Source organism: Triturus cristatus, chromosome 1_2, assembly GCF_964204655.1.
Source record: "Triturus cristatus chromosome 1_2, aTriCri1.1, whole genome shotgun sequence".
Lineage (NCBI taxonomy): Eukaryota > Metazoa > Chordata > Amphibia > Caudata > Salamandridae > Triturus > Triturus cristatus.
The window spans coordinates 1106261038-1106286502 of record NC_140580.1 but is presented as its reverse complement, the minus strand read 5'-3'; the positions used below and the strand labels follow the sequence as shown (position 1 = coordinate 1106286502).

Below are 25465 nucleotides of genomic sequence, written 5' to 3'. Positions count from 1 at the left end.
AGATCATACAGGAACCTTCGAAGGCCTGTGAAGCATCAAATGGGGTAAAAAAACAATGGTTTGGGTGTGGCCAAAAGGTCCAATAATAAAGTGATCCTAAGGAGAGCACTTATGGTTAGAGAGTTGAAGATTAATTATTTTAAAGGAGCAAAAAAAGTAATAATACCGCTCGGGCTTACTGACTGGCCTCCGCGAGGCTTGGGTTGCCGATGGGCTGGAGTTGGACGACGAGGACTGGATTTCCGCGGTGGCCTCTCCGAAGGAGGTGGCCATCCCGGCTCGCCTTCGCTTCGTCCAGCTTAAGATACTCCACCGGGTGTATATGACGGGGCCAAGGCTTCAGCGTATGGGCTATGCCGAGGATGGATTGTGTAAGCGTGGGTGTGGTGCTTTGGCGACTTTTTTACACATTCTGTGGGAATGTCCGAGGGTGGAGCGATTCTGGCGTGGTGTGCATGAGGTCCTGCGAGCGGTTACACATGTCGCGCTGTTGCCTGAAGCGAGGAGATGCCTGCTGAATGTGTGGGAACCGACTGATTACTCGGTTCCGCAGACGCGATGGGTGACTCTGGGATATATGATAGTTAAACGTGACATTGCTCAGCTGTGGGGATCTCAGAGACCCCCGGCGGTGTCGGCTTGGAAAGAACATATGGATTGGTGCATGTTCCGAGAAAAGGTGGTATATGTGGCGCGGGGTAAGCCTGGGGCATGGGTGAAGATATGGGGCCCCTGGAACGCTTACCGCGGGGGTATTTGCGAGCCACCGTTGTTGCCTCCCGCTTCACCAGCTCCATCCCCATAGTTGACCCCCTCCCTCAGCCCTGGGCACATTGTTCTCCCAGTCCTGGATCAGTTTCCCTCCCCCCCTCTGGATTTCTTTAGATGGTTGGGGTTCCCCACTTGAGGGGCACATGTTGTCATTTTTGATCGTGGGTTGCCTTGCGGGTGTGGTTTTATGTTGTTGTGTTGTAGAAAACGAAACCGTATTGTGGGTTCAGAGTTATGTGGCCCACGTTGTTGATACCTCCTGCTTTATCGTCTATGCAAAGCCAAGTGCCTTATCGTATGTATGTCATTTGCTTTTGTCACTTTAGCGGCCGGCCGGAAGGTTGTAGGCCCATACTTGTATATATTTGAGATTGCAATAAACGGTTTCAAAAAAAAAAAAAAAAAAAAAAAAAAAGTAATAATGTACATAGGGACATAAGTCAGTTCATGTGAAACATTTATTTCCACAACAATAGAATTCAGGTGCTCACACAATAAGTGAAAGAGGCGTGACATGCAGAGTGATGGTGAAGTTTAAAATAACGGCATCGCATTGACAACAATAGTGTAAAACTCCTCACGCAACTTTATAGAATAGGAAGAGTTATGTTGTAAAGGGTCAACGGCGTTTCGATCTCAACTGTTCGAGATCATCATCAGGACATATGTTTGCAAGATAAGCATGGGTGCTGGTCGTGATAGCTTTTTAAAAGGTGGAGCTGTTTTGAAGGGTGGCGTGAGCCGGGCAAGGGTACTCAGTGGAGTTGCATCTGGATGGTGGTGATGTGATCATATTTCTTCAGGATGTGATGTACTACAGCATGTAGGTTGTTCCTAAGGGGTGCTGTAGTGGTGCGTGGGAAGCCATGACCTAGAGCGTTACCATCATCCAGATGTAATAGTACAATGTCTTGAACAACAGCTCTGAAGTTTTTTACTAAAAGAAATGGTTAGTCTTTTTTTTTTTTTAGAAGAGAAAACTCATACCTGACTGTCTTTGATTTTTGGCATTATGTTCTTTGAGGGTGAAGTTGGCGTTGAAGGTGAATCCAAATGACTTGGAATTCAGTGAAAGTTGAGTTTCGAAGCCACCGTGCTTCATGTCATTGAGCGAGGATTGTACTGTATCTTCATTATTATTCTTGACAAATAGCAGGAATTCTGTCTTGGTTGAGTTGAGCTTCAGGTAGGTGCTGGATATCTGGGTCTGGATAATGTGGAGGAAGTGTTTGAGGCATGGTCTGAAGCAGAAGAGACTGTCAATAAGTGTGCTGTATCATTGGCATATTCGTGAATCTTGATGCTGTTGTCTGTGTGTAGAGCGCAAAAGGCTCCATGTGCAGGTTGAAGATGACAGGCGATAGTATGGGGCCCTGGAGGACCTCACATCTGATGGGGATCTTATTTGTGCTGGCCGTGCCTATGTGAGCAACTGGTGTCATTTGGAAAGGTCAGAGCAGAACTAGCAAAGGACATTACCGGTGAATCCATTGCGAGACTCCAAGGTCCATAAGAGGGTGTGCTAAAGACGAAGAGGTGGGCAGTTAGTTGCATTGAAATAACAGCCCCAAGCATGTTTGAGCAGCAATGCATTCAACTGCTCCATAGACATTAGATAGCTTTCGTAATACTTTGAAGTCAAATCCAGATTGTACTAGAGAGTGATACTTACGATGCTGAAGATCGTGCCTCCAAACTTTTTTTCCCTTTACATTTTTACATCCGACCAGATCGGCTTGTCTGAATCTTATACTTCAGACATATAGAGGTGGGCACATTTTGTATTGTATTTAATGCTGAGTCCAGTGAATGCATTGGACTCAGCATTAAATACAATACAAAATGTGCCCACCTCTATATGTCTGAAGTATAAGATTCAGACAAGCCGATCTGGTCGGATGTAAAAATGTAAAGGGAAAAAAAGCTTGGAGGCACGATCTTCAGCATCGTAAGTATCACTCTCTAGCCCTTCAATTTTGCTCTTTATTCAGTTAGAAGCCAGTGGATTGACTTACAGACGTGGACAAGTTAGTTCATGATTTTTAAGATCATGGCACCATCTTATGATGTATGTTGCAGTAGTCGGACGTGGGAGTCCTGACATTCCTGTGTATCTTCAGGCTCTATTATTTTCTTCTTTGTTTCTAGAAGTTCCTCTGCGCTTTTGATGAGAGTTTAAGGTGCCTCTAATGCCTGGAGACCCTCCAAACTATACCGTCTGTGCATCAAGGCTACCTCTTGAGTGAGCCTCAGAGAATAGACCCTCATTGGTGTCTTCTGGGTTCTTCCTTCTCAAACCCCCTATACCCAGCCCAAGCCGGAGGCAGCTGAAGTTTAGTTTTTGGTGTGCTCAGGTGCACCTAGGCGCTTCCTACTTGCATCCCCATAGTATTCGAATATTTGAGTAATGAAAGGGATCATGACAATGACTGGTCAGCATAAGTTGGCGATACTAATAAGTGATCATGAACCTTTGTCAAAGAGTAAGAATGGTGTTTATAAGGTAGTGGATGAGTGCTGTCCAAAGAGGACCCCCCATCTTCACACTTCTGCTACCTGCCCTTCGTGTGTTTAGACAGAGAGATTCCACATAGCTTCCTAATAGAGCTGCCACTTTGGGGGGGCACCAGGAGCCACCACAAAGACCTATGTCAAATTCCTCTTTGAGGAGGGTAACCTGACTCCAGCCTGAAACGCTGGACCTTGTTAAAAGGAATTTCTTCTGAATCTGGGATGCAAGTGGTTAAATGTATGCAAAGTCCAATTGAAGAGAGTTTGGGATTATTAGGGCAGTTGTTTCCCAATGTAAAGTAATTGGTACGTGCAATTTGCGAGGCAGTAAAAAGTATTTTTCTTCTACCAATTTTGATGTACTGTGGCAATAATGTAAAAACCTTTGCACTGTAATTATTAGTATGTGAATTTGTTTATTAATACATTTGCTATAAATTGTTGTTAGGCCATATTTGGCAGGCGGATAGACAGAATGACAGCTAGATGTTCACTGAAAAAAATAAAGGTTAAATGACATAACTGATGACATCATTGATTAAGTCATCTGTGATGCAGTCTTTGACATCATGTATGAGGTCATGAACAGTGTGCAATTCGAGTGAGTTATGGTTGCTTCCATAGCTATTAATTTCATGTGGTTTTAGAGTGAAAATCACAAACGTAGCATCTTCTCAAACGCGGCTTTTTGTGGAGGAAGCAGGTGGGAAACTTACCATGAAAGTGACCGCAGGTCTTTCCTGGATCCTCAGGGGCCCTCTGGTGCTGAGGGAAGGGGCGCCTGCCCTGGTTTTCTGTTAGAATGACGAGGACTGTAGAGCGGTGGGTTACCTGCCAGGGATGGTGATTCTCCTTTTCACAGATGCAGCGTTGATGCCCGTGCGCATCAGCATTACCCTGGCACCAAGACCTTGTATGTCCAGCTCATCGTGTGGTCAAATTTGAGTGGCTATTTCGGGCATGGAAAATTACTTTTTTGTCAATGTCCCATAATAATATAATGTTATAGATCACTTGTTATGCTTTGGTTTATATCTCGTGAAAGAATATATACACGTTTGATTAGACTCTGCATTTCATGGCTATAATATAATATTCAGTAATGTCAAATAATTCATGACATCCTCCTGTGATTTTGAAATTTCTGTTTCTTGGGAAAATATCAGTCAAATGGATAAGTAAAAGTATTTACTATGGTAGACTTTTTTGGTTTCATTTGTTTGCACTAAGACTGAATATGGCTTTGAACCTTGTACTATCTGTGCACCAATCATGGCAAAGAAGATGAAACACTTGCGAGTTCTAAGGGGACATGATACTGGAGGAAGCTCCGCAAACCATAGCATTATCCGCTACCACCCAACTATACGTCAGGGCCTTAATCCTTTTGTTATTAGAAAAGTTTATGGTTGCAGCCAATTAAAGGCACTGGTGTCTCTTGAAACTACAATAGATTTGAAAGTACGCATTTCATTGGCCATTGCAGTGCGTCATCTGCAGTTCATTGGAGCTGCTGAACTTGATGGAAAGTGGTACTGTCGCCCCCTCCCCCAATGACACTTGCATCATATAGACACATGGATAGCGCTTGCCAGTCGGAAGAAGGCCTTTATTAATGAGCCATGGCATGATATTTTGAAGCAAACCCTAATTATTTCTGCCTTCAATCGGATCCTAACCCCGAACCCCCCATTTCTCATTCCTTAGCCGTTTATGCTGAATACTGTAATACTTGCCTGCGATTAAACAAAACGTGCAATAGGTTTGCTATGGACGTGTGTCAACCGTCACCCCTCAATTCTGGCTTATCATTTGCATACAGCTAATTAAGTTCCTGCACCATATATATCACCTCAACACTGTGACCTCTTTATGTTTTCTCATTTTTACAAACTCTGCCTGTTTCCTTGGAAAGATATAATGTAGCTCGAAGACTCGAGTAATCCGTCACTTGTTAGAGTCAAACAGCAGCAGCTATTCCGAAAGGCTCGAGTTAAAAAAAAAAAATGTAACAAAGCCAGACAAGAAATTCGCCTAGCGCAAGTGCGCGTAGCAAGGGTGACCCCGGATTATAATCAAGAGCCCGGCGTGCCCCCGGTTCGCTTCAGCCCTGGGTTTGAATTGCAAATGTGGCACGCGCCGGTGACCTGTGGAGGGGTCAGCCTGGTCGATGCGAGGTCGCTCTTTAATATGGCGGTCGAGCCGGAGCGGGGTCGCGTTCCCGTCCCTTCTTCACCTCCAGAGCAGCATTTCAAAGCTACCGAAATAGAAGTTTTCAGAGGCGGTTTCTTGCGGGCGGAAACGCATTGTTAGCCGACGGGTTGACATTTTATACCCCTTTTTCTTGCACTTTTTCAAGGCAGAGGACGTCTTGTGCATTTTGTGGCGGGATCAAGTGGCTGGATGCTGTCTGCCGCAGTGCCTCCTTTAATGCGTGTGGGGAGGGTTAGGACAGGACCAAGCTCTTCTTCCAGACAAAGAGGAGATGAATTATGCATTCCTATTAACTCTCACTCCTGGAGTTATGGACACCTGCCCTCTACAAATTTTTAAGGGTGCTTCCGTCAAAGGATGCTAATGTTTGGTGTGAAGTCGTCTTCCACCAGATTTGGGGCATTGGTAGACTGGTGTCATATAATGCAGCAAAACAGTCCCTCACCTTTACAACAGGTGAAAAGGAGAGCTTTTAATCATCCGTGATGCTGCTATAATTAAGGGTGGGTTAAGCTTTTTTACTCCAACCTTTGCAAAGTTCTACGAAATTTTTTGCTACTTAATCTGGCTCGCAGAGTTTGGGAAGTGTACATGGAAATTGTGAATTTTGAGAGTCTATGTGACACATATATTCTTGTTTGATGCTTTGAAAAGGTACAGAACGAAGTGTGATTTGCATAAAACGCTTTTCTTCTCCTGAGCGGAATTGTGCAGAGAAAAATCCTGCATACATTTTCCAGCATGGAATTATGACGCAAATATGTAGACATCATGAGTCGCTCTCCACTGGTCGAGTTCAGATTACCTTTGGCCTTTGAAAGTGAACATGACCTTCTTGTTCATAGAAAGATCTTGGTGCTATGAGATTGTGGGAAAACTGAGAAAATCGCAAACCATTCGACGGGAGAAATGTTAACTTTGCAAAAATTAACAAGTTAAAACAATAACTTTGCACTCGCCGTCTTATAATGTGCTCTCACTGCCGGTGCTGGGCCCGCAGTCTCCAGTTCAGTTCAAATGCTAGAGAAACTGCTGTTTGTAAATGACTTCCATAGACGGCTTTTTCGAAGGGCGAGGATTTGTCATAGGAGAATTCTGTGTTTATGCATGAAAGTCAACTTATTGGGCGCAATATGCTATAAAACCAGGCATACAATGATTTCCGTTTGTGTTGTTATAATAGAAGGGGTGTCTTTCTTTGTTTTGTTTTCTGTCAAAAATGAGTTTGCTTAAAAAATGGCCGCCATTTCCTGCCTTTTTGCTTATCCTGGATGTATCGTTTTTGGCACAGGAGACACTAGACCAGGGTTCTCCAAAGTCGGTTCTGGAGGGCCGGTTCCATGCCAGATTTTTACTTTATTCCCATTTAGATAATTGAGGTTGTCATAAAGATCTGCCATGGATCTGGCCCTCCAGGACGGAGAACCTTGCAGTAGAGTATAGAGACCTACAACTCATACCGCACTGTTACATACATCTGAGCAATAGTATTTTAAGGGGCTCGTCATATCAACGCAGTGGTGATGTTCTGAAGGCCTTTGCTTTTGGTCAGCAGAACTACATTTCAGTTTGACAAACTTAACACACTTAAGTCTCAAACACTTTACATATTCATACCTCACAACCTTTATGGACTCTGGGCTGTGACATTTTACTCTTTCAGGCCTTAAGCAATGGAGCGTTTCCTCAAAAATGAGATTTTGACCCAGCTTTGGTGTTAAGAGGCCACAGAACGAACAGGCATTGGCAATAGACAGCGGAGATGTGTTATAGACTGCATTGGATTTGACATAATATACATCGACCATTGATCGGATGACACAGAGAATCGGCAAGGAGCCGGGAGCTCCTCACCCAGCCCATCAGTTGCATGTCCGCACTCCAACCAACCTTCCCTTTCCCGGCTGTTTCATCAGGGATTGTCGGTTATTTAATGTTCATTTGAGTTATTTAATAATTCATGATGATTTCAGTTGTTTTCCAAATCAGATTCTAGCTTGGTTGCTAATGCTGAATGGCCATTCACAGTCTTTCATCCTCGTGTTTCTCTGGTTGACTCACCCCTCCTTCGTTAACTACCTACTTGATTTGGTCTCAGGCGCCTTCACAGTGTGTTTCAGAATGAGCTTTTTTTTATCGGCTCCCCCCATATCCTTTTAACGTGGCCCTGTCAGCTACAGTACCATGATTTTATTTGTGAATGGTTTAGGTACTTAGACATTTGATTTCTATGTCATAAAAATGCCTATTAACTTGTGCTATAAAATACTTTAGGAACGTTTGCTAGCAGAATATCAACCCCTAGGCTATTCTTGCAGGGCGTGTTCAAAACATAAATGGGTGAGGTAATGGGATAATCGGGAGTGCCTAACATTCGATGTGGATCCGCCACTCGTCTTTGAAATGTTGGAATGACGGAGGATGATTTGAAATGAGATGGAGACAGAAATGGGGCAATAACCATCAAGACCGCCACAAAAAAATTGTGCGTTCCTATACCTTGAAAGTGATGGCAGTTTTCGGACCCTATTGTCAGTAGTTGTATGCCACCGCTAGGTGGTGCCCTAAGGTCGCTGCCCTTCCTCGATCTATGTAAGCCCCAGCTCTGGGAGGTGGTGCCCTACGACACAGTTGTTGCCTTACCTCGGTCCATGGAAGCCCCAGTTCTAGGAAGTGGTCCCTATGACACGGTTGTTGCTTTACCCCGGAGTAGGGGAAGCCCCAGCTCTGGGAGGTGGTGCCTTACGACACATTAGTTGCCTTACCTCGGTATATGGAAGCCCCAGCTCTGGGAGGTGGTTCCCTACGGCACAGTTGTTACCTTACCTCAGTATATGGAAGCCCAAGCTCTGGGAGGTGGTGCCCTACGACACGGTTGTTGCCTTACTCCAGTCGATGAAAGCCCCAGCTCTGGGAGGTGGTGCCCTATGACACAGTAGCTCCTTTACCTCGGTCTATGGAAGCCCCAGCTCTGGGAGGTGGTACCCTACGACATAGTAGCTGCTTTACCTCGGTCTATGGAAGCCCCAGCTCTGGGAGGTGGTGCCCTACGACACGGTTGTTGCCTTACTCCAGTTGAGTAGATCCTCAGCATTATAGCCTGCGGGGACTAGTTGTTGGTGTGAAAATTCATCATGACACCTTGAACAGTGTCACCCTGCTTATATTACATTTATTCTGTTGTCATAGATGCTTCTTTATTCTGCAGTGGAACTGAATGTAGAGCCTACTTGGAGGTGCTCAAGATGTTTGCTAATGGACTCCACTTTCCTAGCAGAGTCCAGACCTCTGCTAAACTGTGCGCTACACCCTAGTGTGCCACCACCGGTCCTGGGAGTGATGACTGCCATAAGGCCAGACCGAGACTATTGTTGGCAGCTTATCATTGATTGGCGTATGCAGCCATTTCTCCTATGAACCCTTGATGTTGAGGTATTCCACCCTTGGGGTTACATCTTACCTTGGTGCTTTCTCTCCTCTCTGTGTCGCCTGGCGTGCTGGCATGCTATGTTCTGTGGCACGGTGGCTGCGACTCAGAATGAGGTTCTCGCTTAGTTGAGTCAAGACCCTAAAGGTCTCTTGTCTCCTTGTATGTAGTCCTGTCATGACAGGGCTCCACCACAACAGTGCCCCTGCTCTATCTTCACAGATGCCATTTTCCATCCTTGGGTTGTAAGTTATAGCTTGTCAAATTATCATCATTTCTCCTTCTTCCAAGAGGTGGTTGCTGGGCTACAGTGAGGTAGACTAAATCTTATAAATTTGCTTAACCCTCTGTGATGATCTTTCGTTTTAATGACATCTTTGTCTCCCCATGTGCAAGGTGGTTGTGGGTACAAACCCAGACCAGACTGGTCACATGGGGTTGTATGGTGATCTCAGTGCTGTATTCCATCTGAAAGTCTCTACTGGAGAGCGTGCATGTCATTACATTCCCTACAAGTCATTTGAGTCCAGTTGATGAACTCTCCCTCGGTGCCTAGTTTCATTGAAGTTCCCATGCACCGAAACAGTGTGGACTTCCTTTCTGCTGAAAACCTGCAGTGACTACAGAAACCATAAAACCATCTTTACTTTGCAGATGTTTTAAAACATCTAATGAATATATACACTCCAGCACAAAGGAGTTGGACTCTGTATTGGTTCCTTTGCTAGACTGTATCACGGTGTTCATGCTTGGCGGTGCACATGAGGCTTGTTGTGTACCCGTGATGACATGCTGTATCAGTTCATACCTTCTAACTCCAGACATTGGACCGACTCAAAAACACAACTAAAATGGCATGGCACGTGCTTCAGTATGTGCCGTCTAAAGTGTAATCCATCCATGCACATACATGGAGATCCCTTGAGAATCTGGTTCAATCATTTTGTCAAGCCACAGGTGTGTGAATAACTTCCTTCCATCTAAAACTTGTCAGCCCATCCCATACTGGCTGTTTTATGATGAAATGCTTGGTTGAGGGCCTTGCCTCTCACAAGCTTAAATCCCACTTTTCCCAACTAGACCCATATTTTGAGTTCTATGACAACTAGATATTTAGAGTGACTTCTATTTTTTGTCATAAATAGATTGCATATGATTTCGAAATGGATTTCACCAGTTTCTCCCAAAAAAGCCTATTAATGACTCCTCACTAGAGCAGGGAAACGCACTCTGTCACCACAAGATAGGACCCTGTTTTATAAAATGAAGCACCATCACATGTGGTAGTGTCCTTTTCCAAGGTGGCCTGAGCCACCTCATGGACCTGCCCCTCCATTCTGGACCAGAGCACCTGTCCCGATGGGGAAGGCGATGACTTCGAGGCCATAGATTGTACTTAGCCTTTGAATGCAATGATTCTGTTGATCGGTCATAGTGTCTGAATCCCTTTCGCACGGTGACAGTGGGTCATGGCCGGGGCAGCCCTCCAGGTCTCCCAACTAGTGGCTTGTAAGGGGAGTCACTTGCAGTCATTTGTTTGCTCTGTTGTAGCACTTTTGAAAGACGCTAATCCCGCCTTGGGAGATATTTGTGATGTGTGCATGCACTATACCCTAAATCTGAACGCCATTAGAGACAACTGGGTGTTAACGCAAGTTTCTGCCTTAGCTGGATATTATGCCTCATGAACGTATGATATTCATTATTTTTCTTATGCCTAATAGTATGATACATTTATAATATTAAAACTGTGTGACTTGGCAGAAACTCCTTCATATGTAAACTGAAAATATCTTAGTTGTGGTGCAAATATCTCTCTTCTTAACATCTTGTTAAATGTGGGGTCAAGTTACACACTGTGTAATACCGAGTACAACCCTGCAAACTCCCTACCTGTCAAGACCAGGTGCCTTTACCTCCCTTTTTCTGACCATGTAAGCACAGATTAAGAATCCATGTCCACGTCTTACATTTTTTCTGAATGCTATTACTTGGGTATATGCCAAGTCTATTGCCCAGATTGGGCGCTGCGGATTTCCCTTACGAGGTTCCAGATCTGTTTGAAGAGGAAGCCTCACTCACTGCTTTGTGGCGTACTTCATCATTGGCGGAAGTGATAGGAGCTCAAGACTTTATCATTCTGCTTCCTCCCTTGAGGGTCAGTTTCCTTTGGCCCTTCAGGGCCTCCTTTCTAACCCAGGATACCATAGGGCTACCTAATAAATATAGGGTTTCATAAAATACTCAGTAAACAATGGCACAGTAGTCTAGAGATGGCCTCCTTATTTTCCATCTCCGGGTTCAGTGTGGCGGGTTTCTTCTTCTGGCTCGTTTCATTCTGGACCCCAACATTGGTGCCTGGGGAAGGTTTGTCGCTTGCGGTCCTGTGCAAGAACCATTGTGCATGTTTTGGCCTTTGCTTTTCATATACTGTTTGTAACCCCTAGCTGCACTTTCCTCTTTGTCCAACCAATAGGACTTTGCTGATAACACGGAGAATGGAAGTTGTGTAACTGCTGACGACCCAGTCCCAAGGACGGCTCCGTCCCCTCTGCTAGACAAAAGAGATTCCAAAATGAAAGACGAGAGGCGTCCAATCACCGTACATTTTGGGCAGGTAAGATTTTTAATCTTCAGCCATTGGCTGTTTGTTGCCTGACGCAAGTGCATCCGGTTCTCAAAGGAAGTCTGTGGCGGGCAGTTAGCGGCCCTGTGGGGATTATGAATATATTTGCCGAAGTGGATACACTTAGCTTCTTGCATAGTGCCTTGTTCCCATGGGAAGGCGCTCGTCATTTTGCTGATGATGCAACAAGTTAATTTTACTGCCTGCCCTTGTTTCCAGAATGTTGTGCAAATGTATAAGGTAATTCACATGGCCCAATATCCAGACAGTTCTATGATATGCAAGCCACAGGTGTGAATACCAGCAGAGCAGTTTCAACCTTTCATCCATAGGCAGTTGTTGACATATCAGTTGGTTACTGAAACCTTTGTATGAAATGTTCTATCTAAAGATCGCTGGATGACAAACACCACAACAATTGTGTAGCTGGTCGTTTTGCTTTAAACATATTCTATGTTATTATTGTTAGGGTGGCTATACAAATGCTACGTTTAGATTTTCCTTGACCATAACTTATTTTCTGAGACATAGATTGGAGGTAGAACCTTTTGAAGATGATATTGTGTTTGCAAATTGATTCTTAACCAGTGGGTTTTACATAGCATTGGCATGCATGGCAGGGCATGCTGGAATTGCAGGATTTGGTTTCATCTGCTTTGAAACAGTTAACATTATTCATATCACAAAGCATGGTGCTGCTGTTATTCCAACATTCCCTGTGCCCTTCTTGAGCAATAAATCAAGTAAAGTAGGGCAGTGGACTGTTTCAACCAATCTGATTGGCTGCTCAGTGACCAATCAAACTGAATGTAAATCAGTTGTCAATCTTATTGGTCGCTGAGCAGCCATTCTGATGAGGTGGACTGGGTTCAGGTAAGTCTGATTGGTGTGTGGCAAGTTTAGACGTCCAGAAAGCACCTTCCAAAAGCACAGTTCCTACAGCGGCTGAAATATTCAGATGGGAAGATTGATCGCTTAATCGCTGCTCCACCCAGTGCTACTCTGGTGGAATGTTCCTCCCAACCAAATTGTAACTACATGTTCCCTTGGTATGATCAGGGTCACTGAAATTGTGCTATTCTGCGGCTGCAGCGTTTTTCTCATAATTATGCCTTTGCCAATTAATCCATCATCTGCTGCATAATTTGCAGATTTTAACAAAAACGTTACTAAAAATGCAGCAAAGAATGTTGCTGTACAGTGGAAGGCACTTTGCAAAGGTTGACTGTTTACATTTCGGTTTCATACTACTGTTTTTGGGTGTTAAACTAGAACTAACAAGGTGAAACCCTTGTTCAGGCAGTGTTAACGTGTAAAAATGACAAAATAATCAACTAATACTATCTCAAAATGCGCCTCCTCATAATTTGCATTTTCTTGCCACATAATTTAGTTACCCATGCCACATAATTTGGTCCCCCCTTACCAAATACCTACGGTGGACCTGGGTATGAATGAATCTTAAAATGAAAAAACATTTTGAGTGGCATTGTGTTTGGAATTTTATTATTGGTACATGTATATGTTTTGACACAACGTCTGCTTCAAATGTTGTGTCTATTGGATTTTGGATACTGCTAACGAAAATAGTGTTTTTCTACATAAGGAAGTTAAACGGTTTCCAAAGATGGTTTCTGTTTCCTATACTGCCACTCAGCTTTGGCCCTTTTCAGAAGCTTTTCTGGATGTGCATAGACTTCCCACATTTTTCAGATGTTTGTAATGATCTTATAAAATGGTATTTTATTGATTTACCAAAAGATCTCCAATGTTTTCATGAAAATCTGTATGACTGTATTGATATATGTATAACTATTGTCATGTTGTGGCTGTCAAGACCAACTTCTCTGGCAAAGTTTTCATAACTATCTGGCTTCGGAGTGCATCCTTTCCCCCCCTTTTTATCTTCTCACATCTAGAGGGGCATTTTTCAACGTTTTGTGGCTTCTGCTTGCTTTGCACATGCTCATACCGACACACAGTTTGTGGCTCCTTGTTCCTGAACTGCAGAGGAAAGGGTTAGCATAGAGAAATGAACGCATCTTTCTTGAACCTTCCTTTCCAAGCCCTGCATGTTTACACTCATATACAGTATAAGCACAGCCACACATTTTCAATTTGCAGCCGCCTTAGTAGGGGTGGAAACATAAAAAAATGTATTTCATAGCAGGGATCCTTTAGAATCTGTTCAGTGAAATGTTATCCCAGCGCCCCTGTGGATTTAGCCGATCTGAAGGTGCACACAAAATTATGGGAAGAGAGTGAACTTTCTTCTGGTCTCAAGAGGAGCTTTGTTGATGTCCTATGACTCAGTCTTGTTCTAGAATTCCTTCTTCCTATACGAAGAGCACTCACCTACAGGAAAATCATGAAAGCAAGTAAAGAGGCATGTTGTCCTACAAGCCAGAAGATATGTTCTTGAAATCCAAGGTGGTAGTAGAGCAGGCGGCTGATGACACGTCCTTCCTCATTGGTTCAGGATGGGATGTGCCAACGTCTGATCCATCAGTATTGATACAGACTTTCTTACCCTCTCTACCCACACACAATGGTGACCCCCTTATTTAATGCTATCACTTTGTTATGCTGAGCTGGAAATCTGAATATATGTCTTAGAAGTCCAAGACAAGGAGCCTGATAAGTCTGGTCTTCCATCCATAAATCCAAAGTGTTTTGATGATCTATGTTTAGGGTTGGCCTACAATTTACATTTCCAATACTAAAGTGGCTTCCGCTCAGCTCACATTGATAAGGAAAAAAATGATTGCCCATCATTATTCTATTCTTTTTATAAAAAGGTTTTATTAATATTTCAAATTTACAAACAAATACAAAATCAAGTGCAAAACAAGGTTTAGACATAAGAGGGACTGACACATGTATATCTAATCATATATTTGGCATTATGTAACAGAGAGCCGCAAAATTCCCCATTACTGCAACCATTTACCCCATATCATATGTTGTTCATCTGGGCATTCGTGCTTCTCATCAATAGGTGCATCTAGTAACCTACATGTATCTAGACCAGCCTTCCGTTGGCCACGGTTGGGGTTTCTTCTCGTCTCAGCTGTTCTGTGCCCCTCTTTGCAAGTTCCAGCCCCAATCCTAGAAAGGCCTTCTTATAGCTATTGAAACACAGTTTTTGCAGAAAGTTCCTCCAAGCAATGTCAGAAGTTAGGGTAAGATGATGATGCAATACGTCGCAAGCACCCTTTCCACTGCCAACCATAAAACTCTGACATTTGTACCACTCCAGACCAGGTGGTGGAACTCTTCCTCTTCTTCATGACATTTGAGACAGGTAGGGGAGGTCTCAATTCATATGCACCATAGTCATTTCTTTGTGTAGTAGATTTGATGAAAGTGAGGGTCATAAGGGCTTATTGCCAGTCTGTCCCTTCTGGAGGGGGTCATATATCCGCCTCTCAGGCCTGCTGAAATGTGTCCAATGAGTTGATCACTAATGACCAGCAAGCTTAAGTGATTTTCATTCTACAGTTATCAGGGATAGCATCTATTATGCTTCCAGGATGTTATGGTACGATGGTGTGTCTATATTGGCATGGGCTGAGGACGTGACTGAGCTGTAAAAATGAATAACATTGATTCTGCTGAAGGACAAATCATTTTGGAGTTCACTGTGTGACTTCATAGAATTTGGAGCCACTACTTCCCCAAATGTAGAGACCCCAAGTCCATCCCAGCACCCAAATCCTGATAAGGCAGATACTTAGGGGAGACGTTAAGCAACCATAATGAGGTTTCCTCAGTTATATCACCCTCCCACTGCATTTGTGACAGTGACTCAACCCAGACCGGAGGGAAGGATAGTATGAGGCGAAGTCAGAGGGAAGTACTACACCTCACCCTCGCTGTGGAACCCCTTTACGGGCGGCAGATGTTGGCAACAAGTATTGGAGCAGAGTTCTTCTTAATGAAAAATAATAAAATGCATTCCTACTCAAGTGTGTAAAATGCTTTTCGAAATCAATGAGCAGTATGATGGAAGGGTCCAATGGGTAAGGGCTACACGTTAAGTAAGCGTGGATCTGAGTGGCATAAATCCGCTTCGATCATGGTGAGCTAGGTTTGAATAACTATTACTAAATGATTTCCTGAAGTTTGGCTTCAATATTGGCATCTGTATTAATGAGCAAACTACATTTATATGAGTTGTAATGATTTGCTGTTTGGGCCAGTTTCAGGAGAGCTGCAGTAACTGCTTTGCATAAGCTAAATTGAAGGTCCCATTTAATGAAAAAAGTCTAGCAAATAATACAGAGGCTGGGCAAGAGAGACAGAGACAGAGAAATAGTTTTAGGATTTAGAATCCCCCCCAAGAACCTAATAGGGCTCAGACTTTTCCCTGTGGGGATCTGACCGCCTCGGAGATCTCCTCTGCTGCTAGTAGATCATGAAGGGCGTCAGATCTGCCTGTGAAAGTCTAGCTATGTGAAGAGCAGCTTGAAGTCCGACAGCTCTCTCTGCAAATTACTTTTGCACCATAGAACCCTCTCCAGTATCTGGCAAACTGCGGAGCTATCACTGTTGCTTCCATAATCACATTTCTATCCTCACTTATCCCACCAAATTGTCTACTCTACTAATCGCTCTGACTCAGCCAGTTGTACCTGTTTTTGATCCATCTGCTCATACTTGCTGTTTGAGACATTGTCAGGTTCTGAGTTTGCAAGGCTCAGCTCATGGATGTTCTCTTCCGGCATTGGTCCGCCTATTCTAGAATGGCTTCCTCAAATCAGATGAGTTTCACCAGGTTAGCCCAGTTAATTTTAGCAATGTAACCCAGCGCTCTACCTCTTACCATCAGTTTGAAGTGATCTGGTGTTTGTTTGCAAGTATTGCATAATTTCCTTTGTTAGTAACCAGCCGCAGCCCGTGCAGGTAAGAGCGGTTAGGGGGGATTCAACAGACGACCATGATGGAAAATTAAACAAATAAATAATTTTCCATCTTCATCGTCTGTCGAAATAAATGGGCGCACCGCCCTACCGCTCTTACCTGCATGGGCCATGACTTTTAGTAACTCACTGAAAACCTCCCTAGTCCGCAACCACGTGTTGAGCCACCACATACCCTGCTGCCCGACTGACTCCTCTACCTTTTGTGAATTCACATGGTTGCAGTAGATGTGGTTTTTTTGGGGGAGGGGAACAACTTGATTATGTATTATTTTGTGGCATTATGTACTGCATCCCTCTTTATTTTGTAGAATAAACCAATCACTTTCCAGGAGAGGCTCCTAAAATGTGTTTGGTATCACCATGGTTCAATGTCTGCTACATTCTCTGTTATGTTGCTGAGTGTATATCCGAACCCAAAGGTGCTGTATACATAAACACACCTTAAAGAACTCCAGTGTGAACCATAAGCTATTACCTCCAGCTTACTGCATACGTCTGTGCAGTATTTGTTACATAACAAAAGGCAACAAAGTCACCTCCCTTTAAAAAGGACAACCACTAGTATTGCCTCCACTCGGTTACACACCAAAATCATCCCCTGGTGTAAAGCAAACAGTAAGGAAACTAGAACTGAGAATGAAACTTAGGAACATTGCACCATGCTCCCAAAACTCTGGTGCCTACCATGTTCAGTCAGTGGGAAGTCAAGTCATTTCCTTCTCATCTTTCAAGGGGTCAGCCAGACCGGTTCTGCCACAGGGGCTCCCATAAACAACCTTCCCCTTTGACCCTTGAATGCAGCAGCTGAGTGCTGCTTATGTAGCAGAAAGAGTGATGATCTCAGTAGCTGAAGTTGAGATCTTTCCTTTTTCAGTAGTTGATCATCTCAGCTGTCCAGTGTCTCCAATAAGAGGAAGGTTGCGTGGTCTCAATAATGAGAGGGGGCATGTTTTGTCATATCCACAGAAAACGCCAATTGCAACAAAGTCTTTCTAGGTGCTCAGTCCTGTCAGATTAATTTTAGTATATCTTCTGATGAATGACATGAGCAGCAGCTCCCACCTGTTTCTCTAAGTTTCCTTTTATGCTGGGTTCCTCCATCTTTTGCTTATGTTTTAGTTCTGACATTGATTTTGCTCACTTCTTTCAGCTCAGGTCTTTTCTCCACCCATTCCCAGGTCTCGTTTGGCGTGTTGAACAAAAATTCACCTGGAAGAGGACTTTTAAATTTAAGATGTGGTGGGGGTTCATTGCCTTGATTTTGCATTTACATTTTGCAAATTCCTTCCTTTTCTGTTGTTATCAGGGTTATAACAATGTGATGAGATTCTTAGTGGGCAACCTCTTTGTCTCGCACCTCTTTCAGAGTGGTTTCCCTATCTTTGTAATTTAGGATGCCTGTGGCATAGGATCTGGACCAAGGAGCAGACAAAGTTAAATAGAGACATTATGAAGGATAGTCTGGGTCTGGATGGGGCCTTAAAGATCCCCTGGATCAACTTTATATGTAATTTCATGAAGGGCCTAGGTCACCCGGAATACTCTACGAATCCCATCACTATGTTAGCAGTGTCGAGAAAGGCTTTGAGAATGGAGGGTTTACAATTATTGGGCTCCTTGAGAATGGCAGGGGAAATGGTGAAACCTAGCGTTATGCATCATCAGTTAATGCTCTCCTGTATACAAATGGAGCCCTACTTACTATTTGTACCAGGAGCCCATGATAGGATGCTTCTGACAAGATTGAGATTGGGTAATGTCCACAGAATAACGACAACACCATCTATGAACGATTGGTCACGTAACTTGTCACTTTGCTCCTGTGACAGACAGTCAGAGCAGTCCACGATTCATTTAATGTTCTTTTGTAAATGTTATGAAGAGTTGAAGAAAGTGTGGCTACTTGCACTTTTAAAACGTCAAGGTGTAAGGCAATGCCGTCCAGCTTTTATTTGGCTTCAGCTCTTGGAAGATGAACACATTGCGTGGAGAGTAACAAAGTTTTTAAAGAAGGCTATCCTGCAGCACAAACACATGGTATTTGATGCCCTGTAAACCCTGGGCACCTCCTTTGCCGTAAACAGCAGGTTTTTAAATGAAACATTTGTATTTGTATGGTTTTATGGCATCTTAAACATATTGTTGTATATTTTTAGATTTTATCTGGTGTCATTTCTAATGAAATTTTATATGAATTTTTCTGATGTATTTGTGCTTTTATGATTGGTACAATAACAATCGAATAAAGCTTTCTTTGAACTTGAATTCAGGATGCTGGCAAGAAGAGAACTAAGCTTGAATCTGATGGGGGGGCTTATTCAAAATGGTATGGTGTGCCTGCTTTATAATGAAAAAAATGAAAAAGCTATTCCTGTGTGTCTGAGTCATGATCCATTGCTATAGAAAGATCTCTTGGTAGGGCGCTCTGCCCCCTCTGAGAAGCTCCAGGTGGGATATTCCACCTGGCCTTGCCCGCTAAGCCTTTAACCCGGTCCTCCAGCACCCAGGAGCTCGTTATGAGGCATGTGACAGTAACCTGTAGCCTGTTCAGTGAGTCTTCTAACTCAGAGTTGTGACTACAGCTTCTTTAACCCTCTCCTCCACATGCCTTAAGTCTTGCCGCAGTAAGCTCTCAGCTAGGGTCACTTTGCCTATTTTTCTTTTTAACGCTGTGCCGGTTCATTGAATAGCGTGATGGATAACATGTGAAGAAGTCGTGATGTCACAGGATTAATGAAGTGGTATTCTGCAGGAGTGAGGAATTGGCAGATACCACTGCTGATGGTCCTTGCAGACCTTGTTTATCGAGTTTTCTCTTACTTGAGGTGGATCTCATCTTACCCTTTGCCTTTTTAATGGTGGTCGCACCTTGCCTAGCAGACGACTACTTTTGAGGGTGGGCAGGGGAGCATCATAGACAAGGGGTAGAGCGATTATGTGGTTGGGACCCACTCACAGCCCCACCCTCTAGACAGGGGCATGCAGCCATCGAGGCATCTGGTGTAGCCGGCCTGGCTTGCCTATGCACCATACACTGCATAAGCGGGCTCTCCTCCTGTTGTCCCTGTATATCTCCCTGTATATTGGGTTTGTCCCTCAAGACCAGGTTGGGCATCCAGTCTCTGTATTGCTGCATCAGTACCATCTGATGTCACTTGCATGGTCTGCAGTTTAAGGGCGAAGCCAGCCTTTTCTGTTGTGGCGTTAGCCCGTAATGCAGGCTGATGCTTTTTTCCATTTAGTGGTTCTCCAAATTAGCTGTGATTTTCACCGCTTTCCAGTCTAAAGATCAAAGCTTTCGTGATCCAGAGGCAGCTTACGCCAATGTGTTTGCCGTCCCTCCAATCACCGAACAGTTCGAGTCATGAGGGCCGTCTTCGTCTTTCACTTCACCAAGAGGTTTAATTTGTTTTTAACCTGCTTTAGAATTTTTTTACATTTTACCTGAATTATCACTCATCTGTTACATCATGTTACTGGGTGTTTGAAATGCACTGTTGTTAGCCAATTACCTGTCTTCTTAGAGATCTGTGCAAACATTGGCCAGCAGTTGTGATTCATCCAGCCAAGGGTCTTTATTTGGCGGGATTTTGTTTGCAGGTTACACTGGTGTGGAAGAGTGGTTTTTCAGGGTGTGGGTTATCCTCTCGAACGTGTTCCTTTAAAGGTGGGTGTGGGCCTTGTGACCTCTCAAGCTAACTCAGGTCAATATCAAGTGTAAGGTGGGTTATCTCAGTAGTGATTCATGTTGAGACATCAGGTGTTGAACCGTCCCTCCATGCCTGTCTTGGGCTGCAACAGACCTGTATCAGGCTAAGGCAGTGTTGTCACGCAAGGGCGGTCTTTCCAAATGTCCTAGGTGAGTGAATGTTAGCGTCTTTCTAGTGCATTGTTTGTGGTTATTCTGCCCCTCATCTGGGTTGTATTGTTCCTGATCTGGGTTTTGATGAAAACATAATGCCCGAGATTCTTCTTTCCTGTAATCCTGTAGTGGGGCAGGGTTGTCCTTATCGTGCACTGTTCTGCTGGTCTTTATTGCAACATCCTTGTGTTGTTGTGCCTCAACCCAACAGTACTCAGTTGTGAAAGTCGCCTGGCTTCTTGTTTTCCCTGTCACATGAGAGTTGTCTCAAGGTTCTCATAGTACACCTCGGTCGTGGTGTCCGTCACTGCTCCCTTTCCCTTTAGCAGCCGGAGCTTTGCCTGTGGGCACCAACTCTGTGGGAAGGTTCAGGTGCTATGTGCCGAACTGTAGTCCAGGACTTAAATTCAATGTTTACAGTTGCTCATTCCTGGAGAACCGGCCCCTGTAGAAAGTGGGTCCCCATCTGACTCAGCCGTTTGCTGCTTCCTCCATTCTTTCCTTGCCCTTTAGCACCATGTGTACTGTCCTTGATCCTGATTCTCTGGTAAAGTGCTTGAGCTTTGCGACTTTGTGGGATTTAAAAGCAGTCCCTAATTAGATAAGATTGCTGGGAATCCCCAGCCTCTGTTGTGCTTCATTGAACCGTGCCCCGTAAGCTTAGTCTCCAATTTTGTGGTCCGTCGCTGCTTTCTCTCGCTCGCCACCGTTGCTGAATCCGTTGGTGTTTTTTACTGCAGCCTTTTGTCCTGTACACAGTTTCTTCTGCTAAGGAGCATTGACCACACGCCTGAACCATTCAGCCATCTCTGTGGCCCTCGAATCACTCCACTTGCGGGCTATCACACGTTTGGGAATTAAAAGCCCAATTCCAAGCAAAGTGCAGAAAGCTCTTGCCCCCCCTCCAACAGCCCCCTCTCATTTCCTTCATAATGCCGAGCACAGAAACTTTGGGGTACATTGGGACCGCTGGCCAAGGACCTGCTCCTGGGATTTGTGTATCTCTTCCCAGTGCGGTGTAACGCTAGAGTAGACCCAGACCAAAGTTGGATGATAAAGTAGTCTGTGGGGGAATTTGATTTAGATTAGTCTGAGCTTTGGAGAAATGGTCAAAGTTCTGGGGCTTTACAGGTCTCCAAGTCCACCACCACATTTCCTGCACAATTGAGTTAATGCGTCCGGCACATTTTCTTTGCACAAACTGTAAATACCACTCTTACCCAACGGCTCTATGGTGACCTTAGCCTGCAGAGGGTTAAAGCTAGAGTCCTGTGTCATTCTGTCCTCATGTTGACCCAGTGCATGTCTGATCTGTAGGTTCTGGAAAAATTTAGATTTTTTTATTGTAACTCAAATTCTTCTGAGAGCTGGTCAAATGACTTTATGTGGGCCAGATGTCACTCACTGGTAAAATCTCTATAAGATCTCGCGCATCAAAGCCTTCCAATCTACTTGGGTTAGCCAGGTACCCTGCCAAAGGGAAGTTTCATCTGTGAGTGTTTGCCACCAGCCGATGTGGCGCAGCAACGCTCGCCAACGTTGGATAGGCAGTGTGGTGTCTGCAGGCAGGGTCTATGGACTGGGAACCCATAAAGCAGCCGGTCTACTGCATGGAATTCCAGGAGCTGTAGTTCCAGTCTGGTCAGCGATTCCTTCAGTCCCTAAAAGAGCCAGTCATTAATTAAGATCATCTGCACGGCGCAGTAGTAGGCCAGAATGTTTGGAGTCTCCAGCCGTTTATCATATTGTGACTGTGCATCTATTGAGGGAGACCCGATCGGCCCCCGTTCCACATGAACCACGGAATACGGATTCCAGTTTTTAGAAGAGATGCAGTGGCATTGGGAGGGGAGGGGAGGTTCTGTAGCTTGTACAGAAATCTCAGCAGGGTGACCATTTTAAAGAGAGCGCTACGCCCCAATATGTCATCGGTAAGTTGGACCAATTGTCGGGTTCCATCTTATTCCATTGGTGAACCGGTTAATATTTCGCTCCCAAGCTCTGCCAAAATTTCTCATTATCCACGTCCCCAAGTGTTTCAACTGGTCTTTTACCACCTCGAGATGGAGATGTTAATGGGCCTCAGGGAAGGTTCTATGCGCCAGGAAGAACATTTTTGTGTCCAGTTTACCCTCCCAGTTTTGTCCTAGTTAGTCCTGAGGCCTCCGAAAATATCTAGGATCCGCACTGCTCTCGGAAGGGAGTCGCTGGGGTGATGCATATATATGGTAAGTCAACCGTATACAGCTAAACCTGATCCTCTACCGGTCCATCCATCGAGCACCGCCCCGTTGGGCATCACTTCTGAGCAGCCAGTATTCCATCACCATCAGGAACAAGACGAGGTAGGGCATCCCTGTCCGATGCCCCTCTCTATCTAAAAGATGGTGCAGGAACCCATTCACCATCCACTCAATATATTCTTAAGTGATGCATTGGTTTTCATTGCCATGTTTCTAAGAAAGACTTATTCAGAGAAGGTAAAAATCAGTAAATTACCTGGTAAAATGTAATGCAGGGACACCTATGCTGATCTTGGAGAAAAAGTGAAGATTTAAAATAGAACTGGAAATGGCATGGAACAAATCTCTTAAAGACACTGCATACAAAGAGAAAGTAAAGGGTTTGACATTGGCGCATATTTTGACTCATGTAAAAAATGCATGTGCTGAAATGTGCGAGGTAGTTCCAGGATCCACACATCTATTAGAACAAAGAATGAAGTAATACGTGCATGTTTTCTATGAAATCTCGTGGAATGCTACCGTGCTGTGAACGACATTTTTTGTTGTTGCTGAATTTGGTTTTTTGCTCTGTGCAGAAAATGCAAACGCATCTGTTTTGATTAAATAGTATGCAAACTACATGACTTGTCTCAACACACTGCGCTAAATCATTTTATTTCTTGGTCCCTTCTCTAAAGCACTTTTATTTGTTGTTCTTTTGCAGCGCTTAAGTGGTATTCCAAAAATTCGTTTCCCATAAAACATGTGGGCTAAGAACTTTATTTCATTTTTAGATTTACATCCTGTTTATTGACAAAATAGGACCATGGAAAAGTGAATCCTAGAACTCCCCATAATTCGACCCCACAAAACTGAAGCCGCATGAGGTCCATCCCATTCGGGAAAACACAAAATTAAAGGAATAGATCACATAAGATTTTAATTGTGCATTCTCAAAATGACTGGGCTTAATTTGAGCCGGTGGTTGCAAGCTGGGCCCATAGGGAACAGGTCTTAGTGTTCATCATCCAAGTGTGACCCCCAGCAAGAGAGAGAGAGAGAGAGAGAGAGGGGGGGGGGAGAAAAGAAGAGAACGATGGAAACCGTGACAAAGGGAGAAACCAGTGATGAAATGAACCCACAAGAGAGATATAAAGGGGGATAGAGTCTGTCCTCATCGTTTGGGACGAAAATGATGATTTTTAGCAGGAAGAGTTTACATAGAGTGATAGAATTGGCTAATCGTTCCTAAAACTCCGGCTCAGTAAGCTTCACTAATGGAACAGATAGCAAAGTAGAAGCACCAAATGTGTGCTCCTGTATTGCATCTAGAGGGACTAGACAATGATTTAAGACTTTGCAGCAAGTGTTAGAATGGGCAAAATATGGGTAAAATGCAGTTTGATGCTCTCGTCTTTGCAGAATCAGATTTCAGAGCTTTCATATGCAGACTGAAATAATCAATATATGTATGTGTGCATATATATATATGTGTGTGTGTGTGTGTGTATAGTATATGTGCATATGTGTGTGCATATATATCTATATATTATCTACTGGCGGTCGCCAGTAGATAGTTATAGTTAGGACCACGTTTCCATAGGAAATCCGCAACATTCTATTTGGAATAACTTTGGCGCCGGTCGACGAATCCTCGCAAAATTTTCAAAACTAATGGGGCGCTCCGCTCCTACCCTGAAAGTCTCAGGGGGATTCGTCAAGCGGGGGCTGAGAAAAAAGGGGGGGTCCCAAAACGCGTTTTTCCCATGCATTTTTCCATAGGACCTTTAGACACAGCTACAGACCGAACGGCTGAACAGAGTTACTTGAAATTTGGCAGAGAGGTAGTCTACAGGTCAAGGAAGTGCCTTTTGTAGGTTTGGTGTAAATCTGTTCAGTAGATCCTGAGAAAATAGCCTTTAAATCAGTATATATATCTGTGGCAGCTTACGGTGCGCTTACCGTGCGCTTACGGTAAGCTTACCGTACGCGTACGGTGACGTGCGCGAGCGCGATTCTGATTGGCTGTTACATCTTAGTAAACATTCGAATCGGTCGAAACCAGGAAGCGGCGGCCGCCATTTTCTATCTCGCACTCTGAGGGGGAAGATGAAAAACAAAAGGAAAAAACTAAGGGTGGGCGTAGTTCGCGAAGTAGCACTTTGCGAAGCTACGCAAAGTGAAGTTCGCACTACGCGAACTGCGTAGTAACATGTTCGCACTGTGCAAGATGTTGTTTTCAATGATTGCACAGTGCGGACAAGCAACCGGCACTGTGCAATCATTGAAAATGGCATCTTGCACAGTGCGAGCTGTAGTTTTCTGCTGCTCGAGTAGATTTTTACTCGAGCGGCAGCTTTCTCAACGCGAACTGGTCGTTTCTCATCGCGAGCGGTCGCGAGCTTACGCGACCCCTCGCAATGAGAAACCTGACCTCCTCGCATTGGGAATCTCGCCGGGAGGTTTATTTTCCATGCTCGCGATCGCCAACTTGATGTTGCTGATCTCGAACAAGGAAAAAGTCTCGCCGGGATGTCATTTTGCTTGCTCGCGGTCGCCAACTTGACGTTGAGGACCGCGAGCAAGCAAAAAATGACCGCAGCACTACGCAACACTACGCTACGCGTGTTCGCACTGTGCTACGTGCAGTTCGCGTAGTGCGAAGTAGCGCGAACTTCGCAAACTACGCGAGCGTAGCGTAGTGCTTCGCCCAGGCCTAGAAAAAACATGTAAAGGGGCTGTTTAGACTGCTCCCAACCACCTAGCCATGATGAAGGTGTCCCCTAAGAACCCCCAAGGCAAAAAATGCAATTTTAATTTTTTGGGGAAAATCGCCGATTACGCTTACGTACGCGTACGGTAAAAAAAAAAAAAAAAAAAAAAAATATCCACCCTCTCCACACC

At 44.3% G+C, this 25465-nt stretch overlaps 1 protein-coding gene across 4 annotated transcripts in view; it reads left to right on the top strand.

The window, feature by feature from the left end:
- DENND1A (DENN domain containing 1A) overlaps nucleotides 1–25465 on the top strand; it is a 1317400-nt gene that overhangs the window by 1048713 nt on the left and 243222 nt on the right. For all 4 annotated transcript variants that reach the window (XM_085613741.1, XM_085613740.1, XM_085613739.1 and 1 more), the window contains exon 19: nucleotides 11400–11540. In XM_085613741.1, coding sequence (XP_085469867.1) covers nucleotides 11400–11540 — 141 coding nt within the window. The remainder of the gene's footprint in view (nucleotides 1–11399; nucleotides 11541–25465) is intronic.